The 11,116-nt window shown below is 53.2% G+C and overlaps 1 protein-coding gene across 1 annotated transcript; it reads right to left on the bottom strand.

Moving 5' to 3' along the window:
• Positions 1-867: 867 nt before the first annotated feature.
• Positions 868-4,376, bottom strand: MCHR1 (melanin concentrating hormone receptor 1). Its single transcript, XM_019734436.2, has 2 exons — positions 3,976-4,376; positions 868-2,752 (listed from the first exon to the last, which is right to left on the bottom strand). Exons 1-2 carry the CDS (start codon positions 4,286-4,288, stop codon positions 1,773-1,775), a joined length of 1,293 nt encoding a protein of 430 aa, XP_019589995.2. The 5' UTR covers positions 4,289-4,376; the 3' UTR covers positions 868-1,772.
• Positions 4,377-11,116: the final 6,740 nt, after the last annotated feature.

Raw genomic sequence — 11,116 nt, 5'->3', positions numbered from 1 at the left:
GAATCTTTTTTCTTTTGTTGGATGTGCATCTAAAATAGATTTGAAGTTTACCTGTGGCAGCTAGAGACCCCACTGTTGGTGAGTCAGGAAAAGGAACCTTCAGCTTCTTTGCTCCCTTGTGTTGGGTGCAGTGAAGTGAAAGCTGGGAAATACTACTGCTGCTTAATGATGATCATAAAAAGATCTCCCCAGGACCCAAGGAAGCTCCCCACAAGTTTGCGAAACAGGCCACCTGCTGCAACTCTGCAATTAAAACTAGCCAGCAAGAAGAGGCCGTGCAGGTACGCCTGCTTTAGGGATGTATCTGAACAAGTCAGAGGCTCAGAGGCTCGCAGTTTGCTCCCATCACATCTGCTGAGCGCTTAGCGAAGGACTGTGGGCTCCCGGCCCCTCTCGGTGAAGAAGCTGAGAAGCAGCAGCCTTGGCTGCCGCCCAGCGGCCCCATCTGTAATCTTCCTGCCCAATGTGGCTCGCACCAGATCTTAGCAGCTGCAAGAGACAGGCGCAGGCTGCCCCGAAAAGCCAGCTCTGCCACTGGTGACTCAGCAGGGGAGGTACAGATGGGACTTGGGGATGGAGGGGCCAGCACTGGTGACAACCAAGTGCTTTTGAGCAGAAGACAGAAAGCTGAGTCCTGAGAACAAGCCCAGCCGCAGAATTGCTATCTAATGAATTCACAGTAATTCCATGTGTGTCCTCCTGAATCCTCCTTGTGGCTTTAGACAGATCCCCTGCTTCTTGCTTCCTAAAATGCAGTTTGAGTCAAGGTCTTGATTCCACCAAGTGACCCCTCTTTCCTTTCCTGCCACCCACCACCAAGCCCAAGCCCAAGCCCAAGCAATTATACAGGAGCATCCAGAGAGATGTGGGTGGACATTTTCCTTTATTCGGAGTTTTTTTTTCTTTCTTTCTTTTTTTTTTTTTTGAAAGGAACGGCCAGAGCAAAAAGATGGTGCCAACGCACCAGGCATCAGAATGTCCCCTACACATGCAGGACACTGGTGAGTGCTCACTCTGGACCTGGTGACTGACAAATGTGCCCACAAAGACAATGTGCCCACAGCTGCAAAAGCCCCTGGTCCCTCCCCATTTTTCTTAATTTCAAGATTCCCCACCCCCACCCACCCCAGGTCGTCTTGTCATTCTCCATAAGTGTATCTCCTAGTAAATTGGGCTTTTACTCCTGTAGGCTCAGAGCTTCCCACCCCCAAATGATAAACATGCATCCCCTAGAGATAAAGGGAAATCGACACAGGGTGCTGGGACACGGAGAGACGGCAAGCTTCATGTCTCAGCATCCTCCAGCTTGGGAGAAAGGCTACCTTCCATCCTACCAGTGAGAGAAGGAAAGAGGGTGGAGGCCACACCACCTTTCCCATCCCCCAGGGACCGTGCTTGTGGCCCCGCGGCTCACACCCCGGCAGGTCTGATTTGAAACAGACCTCTTCTCTTGGGAAAAAGACATTTGGGAGCTAGCTGATGCAAGCTCACTTGAACATTTAAACCAAAAATTTCTTCTTGCTCAGTTTCTGTTCAACCCAAAGTTGGCATCCTGCTCTCTCTAGGGGCTTTCGGGTGCTGGAAGTCCCCTACCTGGCTGGGAGCCTCCCCCGCAATCTGTGGGCCCTGTGGTAGGTGTTTGGTGGCAGCGACCCTTCCCCACTCAGCCTCCCTGCATTCTCCCAGACGGGTCTTGGGTTTTTCTCAGCATCTCTCCCCGTGGTCTGCGGTGGTGTCCTGGCTTGGCGGAGCCCAGGGCGAAAGGAGAAATGTCAGGTGCCCTTGCTTTCTGTCCTCTCCTCATCGGCCGTCTGGGTGTTGCTGACAGCTCGAAGCTGCCCCTGGGCTGCAGGCTTCACTGACAGGACCAGGCGTTTGCGGAACGTCTCGCAGAGCACGATGTACACGAAAGGGTTGAGGCAGCTGTTGGCATAGCCCAGGCTGATGGCCGCATTGTACAGGTAGACGAAGGTGAGCGTCGGGCGGCTGATGGACAGCTGGGTCAGCTGTAGCACGTAGTAGGGTGCCCAGCACACAAAGAAGACCAGGCAGATGGCGATGGCCGTGCGCGTCACCCTCTTTGTTCGCAGCCGGATGCTGCGTTGAGAGGCGGGAGCCACGGACGACGTCATGCGCTGCAGGATCCTCATGTAGGCGGCCGTGATGACCACGAAGGGCAGGGCGAAGGCCAGGAAGAACTGGTACAGGGTGAACCAGTAGAGGTCAGTGTCCGGGTTGGGCAGGCGGATGCCACAGCCCACGGTGCCCCCCGGGAAGGGGATGAGCCTGGCGTAGAGCCACACAGGGGTGATGCTAATAAAGGACAGGGCCCATAGGAGGCAGATGGCCAGGGCGGCCATGGAAGGCTTCCGGAACTTGGTGGAGGAGATGGGGTGGACCGTGGCCAGGTAGCGGTCGATGGCCATGGCGGTCAGGATGTAGGTGCTGGTGAACTGACTGTTGGCGTCCATGGCCGTGATGAGGGTGCACATGGTCTCTCCGAAGTGCCAGACCCCGTTCCCCATGAGCTGGTGGATCATAAAGGGCATGCCCAGGAGGAAGAGCAGGTCCACCACTGACAGGTTGATGATGAAAATGTCGGGCACGTTGCTGCACCAGTGCAGCTTGGATTTCTTCACCACCGCGAAGATGACCGTGGAGTTCCCCACAATCCCCAGCAGGCAGATGGTGCCGAACACCGAAGGCATGATGATGTTGATATAGGACACACTCCCTGTGCGAGGACGCAGCCCTGGGGACAGAAGGACCCAGTGTCAGTCGCTAGACATGGACTCCGCTCTCTAAGGGGCGACATCCGACTGGCGTGCTCAGCCTCCCGCGACGCGCCTGCTGACCTCTTCACCCACCCCTGCCATTCCGGCTGGGGACCCACCGTTCATCCGGGTCCTCGCCTACCATTCTCCCGCCTCACACTGTTGCTAACTCATCCCGTCCCCTCGCCCTCCTCCACCGGTTCCCTGGTCGATCCTACCAGATTCTCCCGCACCACCTGCACCTCCCATGAGTGGAAGGACCCAGTCCTTTGTCTCCTGCATTGTCTCAGAAGATGCAGAGTCAACAACCACAGCTGTCTGCAGAGAATTATTCTGTGGGCCCTGGGCTTCACCAGGAAACCTCAGGAGGACATGAAAGTGTGTGTGTGTGTGTGTGTGTGTGTGTGTGTGTGTGTGTATGCGCCCACGTGTATGTACTTTATCTTTTCATATTTGTAGCCCTGATCATTTCATTTTAGAAATCACTGGTTGAAGCTGTGCACTGATTTCTGGGCATCTCTGTGGGCGACTGTCTTGTGGAGGCTTCTGCTCACCAGGCCTGCAGCCCCTCCCCTCTCCTGGGTTCCTATCAGGGATTTCTTTGGGCTGTATCTCAGGAGTCTGGACTTCCTGGGTAAGCACATACTGACGCTGTATGTTACTGCCCAACTGCCTGAGCATTTTCTCCACACAAACCTTTTCTCTTTTCCCCTTCCTTCCCTTCTCTCTCAAAGCTAGAATTCCACGGCATCTCAGCTCTGGAAATGTCAACAGGAAAGTTAATCCCTGTGAGTTATCCCCTCCCTGCGGCCTTTTCCAGGGTGCAGTCAGGAGAGTTCAGAGCACATTATATTAGTTTGGTGTAAAAAGCCAAGGGGATAGGTGAAGGAGGGAGCCTCCAGCTGCCTCCCCACATACTATCCTCCAGCTTCTCTCGCTAGCTTTTCCAGCCTGGAATTTTTTTCTGCAAAGCCTATTTGGAACTCATGAGGCCACCATCCCTTGCTACTTTGGAACGTGCCTTTGCTCCTGCCCCTGCCTGGCCCGCCTCCTTCTCCCCTTCCCCTCCCGGCAAAGCAGACTGCAGATCTTGTCCCTAAGAACTGTAATAAAGTTTCCCAGGCAGTTTGGCTCAGAGGTGAAACCTTCCCGTTTCCCACCCCCAGCACGGAGGAGGGAGCTCCCCTCCAACACTACTCACCTGCCGAGGTGAGGTTATCCGGACCATCCGAGGTGTTGCTGGCATTGGGGCCAGTGGGCAACAGCAACGAAGCTTCCAGGTCCATCCTGCCGGTGCCCGGTCGCCTGCTGGCACGTCCGCCCACGCAGGCTGCGGCAGCCTCTATTGCCCGCACGCCGTGTCCCGGAGCGCGAGCCCCGCCGTCCAGAAAGGGGTCTTCCTCGCAGCCTGGCAACCTCTGCTGCCTCCAAGCCCCACTGCTCTCCCCACTTCCTCCTTTCTGGCTCCCACTGACATCACCTAGACACATTAACATTCGGAGGCAGATGCACATTAACCTCTTCAGTCCCGTGCTGCAGCTCCCACTTCTGACTGCCTGCAGCGCCAGGGGCCCAGGGCTTAGGAACCCCAGCAGGGAGGGGCTTCCTTCCCACGGCGCTTGGGGCTGAGTGTCCTGTGCTCACAGGGAGGGCTGCTTGCTTCCTGTGAGGCTCTGCAAAGGCCAATGGGCTGCCTCCCCTGGAGGAAAGACAGACCCTGGCCTGACCCCTAACCCACGTAGCGGGGACAGTATGACTGTTCACAGAGCTTGGGAAGGGAAGGCCTGGACCACAGCATGTAGGCCCCCCAGGCCCCCTCAGCCGCTTCCTAAAGCCCCATGATTCCTCCCCTCTCACTGGGGAAACTGCCAGCGTGCTTCCGAAGCTGAGGAGTTCCTGGCTGCTGAGCCTTTGACGGGCACTCAGAGGGTCTTAGGTCACCACCTCATGCTGGCGATGGCCAGGGTCTCAGAGACCAGAAGGCGACAAACTCCCACCTGCACAGGATCAACCTGGAGCAGACTCACAGAGGTTTCACTTTTCTAAATGCTCTGAGGTGCTTGAGGCTTTACCTGAGACTCCTTGAGACAAATTTCAGAGCATCGCGGCCCAAAGATCATCATCCACGAGCCATCTTGGAGGACAAAGCATGGAGTGAGTTCTCTGCCAGCCTCCTGGGCCCCGCACGGCCAAGAGCGGCTGCCACTCCAGGGGTTTAAGGTAACCACAGTCTGATGCTTGTATACTTCTTCAGTCTGATTTATTTGCTTCGTCGAACAAATATTTATTGAGCACGTACTACTTGCCAAGCACTGTTCTAGGTTCTGTAGTGAAGAAAACAATAATGTCTCCGAGTCCCTGTCCTCATGGAGATGACATTCAAGTTGAGGAGGAGACAGAAAATATACCCCCGCCCCCCAAAAAAAGGACAATTTATGATATTGGTAATGAGTGCTATGAAAAATCTAAAGCAAAGTGAGGGGCCCAGGGAACAGCGGGCAGGTGGAGGTTGCTGTTTTGCACAGGCCTCTCTGAGAAGTGCTTGGAGAAGAGTCCGGAAGGAAGTGAGAAGCATGTTTGGAGGAAGAGCATCCAAGCACTAGGAATAGCCAGTGCTAAGGCCCTGAGGCAGGAGTGTGCTGGGTGTCTCTGAAGGTCAGTGTGGCTGTAGGAGAGCAAAGGGGAGGGTAGCAGGAGACAACGCCAAAGAGGAAATAGCAGGAAGGGCGGATTCTGTCAGGCCTTGTCAACCATCTTAAGGACTTGATCTTTTCCTTTAGGGAAAATAAGAGTCATGGGTCCCTCAGCTGAGGAGGGACACGACCACATGTGCTGTTGTTGTTTTTTTGGTTTTTTTTAAAGATTTTATTGGGGAAGGGGAACAGGACTTTATTGGGGAACAGTGTATATTTCCAGGACTTTTTATTGGGGAACAGTAGTGTGCTTTTCCCAGGACTCATCAGCTCCATCCAAGTCAAGTTGTTGTCCTTTCAATCTTAGTTGTGGAGGGTGCAGCTCAGCTCCAGGTCCAGTCGCTGTTGTTAGTTGCAGGGGGCACAGCCCACCATTCCTTGCAGGGGGCACAGCCCACCATTCCTTGCAGGGGGCACAGCCCACCATTCCTTGCAGGGGGCACAGCCCACCATCCCTTGCGGGAGTCGAACCGGCAACCTTGTGGTTGAGAGGACACACTCCAACCAACCGAGCCATCTGGCCACCCGGGAGCTGAGCAGCAGCTCATTGACGTCATTCTAGTCGCGGAGGGCGCAGCTCACTGGCCCATGTGGGATCGAACCAGCAGCCCTGTTGCCCAGAGCTCGTGCTCTAACCAACTGCGCCATCCGTCCACCCTCACATGTGTTTTTAAAAGATCAGTCTGCTGCTGGGGAGCAAGAGAAACAAACTGAAAAAGCATTTTAGCTTGGATTCCCTTGAACGGAGAGCCTGAGACAAGGACTTATGGGCACATGGCTTTTCTGCGAGATGACCCAGGGAGCAGGCATGCGGGAGTGGGGCCAATGAGATGGGAAAGGAGAAAAGGGCGCATTGTCAGTGTCACTGCTGTGGGCATCGGGAGCTTGAGTTGACCAGGACCCTTCAACAATGCATAGACTATTCCCAGAGTCACCCACCTAAAAGATAGGAGGCAGGGACATTTGCCTAGTTGCCCCTGGCCCCCACTGGTTGAGGGTTGCCCCTGCGGTGTTAACTGCACATCTGAGCGCCTGGGTGGCAGGCTCTCATAGCTTCAAGCTTCCATGGGGCAGAAAGCAAAGAGACGTGCAGCTCTCACTTGAGGCAAAGGGCTGACAGCACCAGGTGACTCTTGTGCTGAGACAGGAGGGCCCCGATGGAGCGGAAGTCCAGGGCAGGAAGCAAACGGACATAGAGTGCACACTTGAGGCAAGACACTATCGGCGCAAGACCAGCTGAGCTCACACACAGCTGTCTGCTCCAGCTGGAGCTGAAGGTAGAGGTGACCGAGGAAACGTCAGGGGTTACAGGAAATATCTGATGTAGAGACTATTGCAGCAATTCGATTGAAAGGTAATGGTGTCCTAGAGGGCAGTTGTGGGGGGGAAATTGTGGGTTTCTATACATTATGTAGAGCCCAGAGGTTTTGCTGAGGAATTGGATGACATATGTGCAGGAGGCATCAGGGATTACTCCCAGGTTTTGGGCCCAAGCAACTGGAAGAATGGAGCTGTCACTTACCAAGATAGGGAAGTCTGTGGGAGGATAAGATTTGGAGGAGAAATTAAGAGTGCTGTTTTGGATATGTGACATTTGAGATGTCTATTAACATCTGAGTGGAAATGTTGGGTATTGGTTGGATATGAGTCAGAAGTTCAAGGGCAAGGTCACACCTGGAGATATAAAGTTAAACTGTTTACACTGGATGAGCTCATCTGGGGAGTGAGAGTGAACAGAGAAGAGTTGTGAGGACTTGGACCTGGGGCAGTCCGGAGCTTACAGATTGGGAACATGGCCTTACAGCCCACTGTTTTCTCCTCTTCCACCTGTCATTGTCTTCCCACATCCATCCATCCTTCCATCCATCCTCCATCGTCCATCTATCCTTCTATCCATCATCCATCCATCCATCCATCAATCCATCCATCTATCCATCCATCCATCCATCCATCCATCCATCCATCCATCCATCCTCCATCCGTCATCCATCCATCCATCCATCCATCCATCCATCCATCCATCCTCCATCGTCTATCTATCCTTCCATCCATCATCCGTCCATCCATCCATCCATCGTCCATCCATCCATCCATCATCCATCCATCCATCTACCCAACAAATCACTCTTGAGCCCTTGCCCTATACCAGGCACTGTACTAGGCTCTGTAGATACAGTGAAAACAAACAACCAAGTGCCGGGTATCAAGGAGCTTAAACTAAAGTGGGGAGAGATAGATAATAACAAACAAGCTAATACGTAAACAAGATGTCCTGCTCAAGGTTTAGATCCAGACAAGTCCAGGTAACTGAATCATGAAGGGATTTAGGTGTTTATGAAAGCATGGCTAGGGGATTGTGCCACCCCTGCCATTATCTGCACTCTGCCTGGTGGGAGGAACTCAAGCCATGACTGAGCAGCAAGGGAATGTGGGAAGGGTAGGTTTTAGCTTTCTGGCCTTTGTGTGCTAGGTGGTGGGTGGGAGGGGTGAGCGCTAAGCCAGTCAATCCACAGTGGCAGCCACACAGGCCGATTAATCCTTGTGGTAGGTGGTACGAAGGGAATGAATGGGGGGGATGGGAGCCACTGGGGTCCTTTGGAGAGGAGGGTAAGGACGTCCTCTTTGAGGAAGCATTCGGGTGGAATCCTCAGCGTCCATTCCACTATAATTGGTTCATTTAAACCAACCACAGCGATCTCCGTCCCCTTGCCAGTGACTGCTTTAGGGATGAGCAGGTCTACTGGATACCCACGTGCATCTCTCCAAAGCCTCTTGGCCACACCAAGGTTATAGCCCATCCATGGCTGCAATGACCTGCTCTGCACAAACCCTGACCAAGTTCAGGTACAAGCAGGTACAGATGCAGGTGTGGCCTGACAGTGCTGTGTCTCAGGCCTGCACCATGTGCCTTTTAACCTCTGTCCTGGATCTTCTCTGTTTCTGTCACAGCTTAGAATATGGGAACCCATGAAATGCCCAGGTGTGAGCAACCCGGAAGTGCAGGGGGAGTTAACGCTTCTTAGGGTGAATGTTTGACCAGTGTGGAGTGAAGCCATGGCAAAGATGCTTTTCCCTTTTCTCCCAGGACGTATGGCCCTGAGACACTTTTCCAATGGCTTCTCAGTGGCCCCATGTGATAGAGTAACTGGTCACTTGTAGTGGTGGCCAATTCAAAATCCTTACGTGATGTCCCAGCTTCTCTGCTTTGCTCCTTTATCTTTACTTGTGATTCCTAGAATCACACATTCCAGTAAAATATCCAAGCACACCTTTGTCTCTGACTCTGTTTCCTGGGAACCCAAGGCTAAGGCAGCGTGTGACCCATTCCCCACAATGACAGCAAAGGGAGGAGTGTTGTGGTGGGAGGCATTTGGCAAAGTTTTCCTTATTTTTACAAAGAGGACACAGGATGATCTGGTCTCCTTTGCCTCCTCTGAACTTGGTTGTGCCTGGACATGATGACGTGATGCCTGGAGCACTTGCAGCCTTTTCTAGTACTTGCAGTAGTGGAAAATACCTCAGTCAATGAAACTATCAAGGTGTGAGGAGAACACAGAACACACTCAAGTGGGGACATGGAGAAGAGCTTACTAGGGGCCTATTTACCAAGGTTGGGGCATGGTTAAGGGAAATGAGACGGATGCTGCAGCCGAGCCCCGGGGTCGCAACACAGAGCTCCACGACCACTCTTCAGCCTGAGGGTCAGGAGGAAGGGAGCAGTTCTCAGTGAGGGCTGTCTCAGGGGCTGCGGCCTTGGGTTAAGGATGTTGTCACCCAGCAGCAATCTGGCGGGGAAGGACCTAGAGAAAGAAGTAAGCTGACCTCACTCTCATCTTGCCTGTGGCCTCTGCCTGTTGGTGCTGTCCTTAAGGGTCGGCTTCAGGGGGCCCAGAGCACGCGCATGAGGGTGGAAAGTGGATTTGAAGAGGAAAATGGAAAACCAACCCACTGACCCAGGGGAAGCCTTCGAGCTGAGACAGGTATTTAATATACATCCTTTTGTTATTAATCCTTGAAACAACTAGGTATTTAATGATCCTCCTTTGAGAGAGGAGGAAGCAGAGTACCACAGATTGGGTTTACTGGGAGCAGATGCTGGGAGCAGAATGGAGAGAGGTATGTAACGTGTTTATTGTGGGGTGACCCTTGGGAAAGGAGGAAGGGACATGCATTAGGAAGGGGGGCCATAGATTGTGATGCAGGCCTGACAAGGGCACCACAGCCCTGTGGGAAGTTCTGGGTACAGCAGTCCCACATTGGGCGGAAATGGCAGGAAATAGCCTGTTGTCCACCTGCCCAGTCGGTGGCCAGGAGCCACTCAAAGGAGACTGTGAGTCCAGTTGGAAAGTTGAGGCCGACCCTGAGGGCACCAGGCACTGTCAGCTGAGTCACACTCCCGGCAGGGAGGCAGCGTCATTTCTTGAGGAGGAATCAGTGGTACACCGCCATTTGGTGGCAGCTTTGTACCTAGCATTGTGTGGGGGAGTCAGGCGGGCAGCTTATGGTCCACTTTCTTCATCTACACAAAGGGCTAATGACACAGCTCAAAGGTTTGGGTGAATGAGCAGACACTAACTAATGGGTGTTCCTGGCTTTGCAAAGAGTGTTTGGGGAGCCAGCATGGGGCATCCTCCCCTGGCAGATGTCCCCAGCTTTGCCTTTTCCTCATTGCCCTTCCTTTGAGCATGGTGCAAGCAAGATGGTCCAGGCTGTTTCCACAGGCCACAGCTTGCTGCCAAGCCAGGTCCTGGGATTCAGAGTTTTACAGTTGAAATCACAAAAACCCCAGACAAGGCCAGACTGCCTGCAAACTCCTCCTGGAGACAGACTTTTGACCTACTCTCCTGCCAGCCGTTTGTCTCGTCAGCCCTGCCCAGCACAGTTATGAGGAAGACCACGCCAATCTACAGCAATAGACCCCTTTCCTCCCAGCCACCTGCCCCCTCACATTTTCCTCCTGACCCAGGCCTCCCCAAGGGTTTGGTGTATCTCCCCAACCCCCTCTCCTGTACTTTTCATGGCTGCCATCTGCATGTTTGGAAAGCTTATAGGGTCACCGCATCAGATTCCCACTTGTTCCCACCTCTTCCACTATACTCTCCACCAAACTGCAGGAGCCTTCTTAAGACAGAAATCTCACCTCTCTACTCCACTGTTGAAAACATGTTAGTGGCTCCCAATTGCTTTCAAAATAAGGTCACCCCCCTAACTGAATGCATTGGACATGACATTTTTATGGTTACCCAAAAGTTGACCCCCCAGAAAACCAAGGCCTTGAGAAATTCTTTGGGAGGGCAAGTACCAGCCCTTTGTGGGAATGGCTGGTGGGACAAGCAGCCATTGAAGCGGCTTCCTTATCTTAGTGGGGATGTGCCGACCCGGGGGCTGCAGAAAACAAGTAGCCGCATTTAGTTACTGGAAAATGACCATGGCTGTTATAATAGGCAGGGCCAGTGGAGTTACCAGGAGGTCTGACCTGCAGAGACTGATGTAGCTAATTGATTATGAGTCTCTAAAACCAAAATAGATGAGCCGCCCACTCACGTAGTTTCTATTTGATTTGTATACCTGAAAAAAACTCCAGGTCTGGTAAACAGAGGTCTGACTTTAGCCACAACGATTGACAGCACAAGTCCCAGCCCCGATTCC

This window comes from Rhinolophus sinicus, linkage group LG02 (genome assembly GCF_036562045.2).
Source record: "Rhinolophus sinicus isolate RSC01 linkage group LG02, ASM3656204v1, whole genome shotgun sequence".
Taxonomy (NCBI): domain Eukaryota; kingdom Metazoa; phylum Chordata; class Mammalia; order Chiroptera; family Rhinolophidae; genus Rhinolophus; species Rhinolophus sinicus.
The sequence above is the reverse complement of the archived record's forward strand: the minus strand, read 5'-3'. Positions and strand labels throughout refer to the sequence as shown.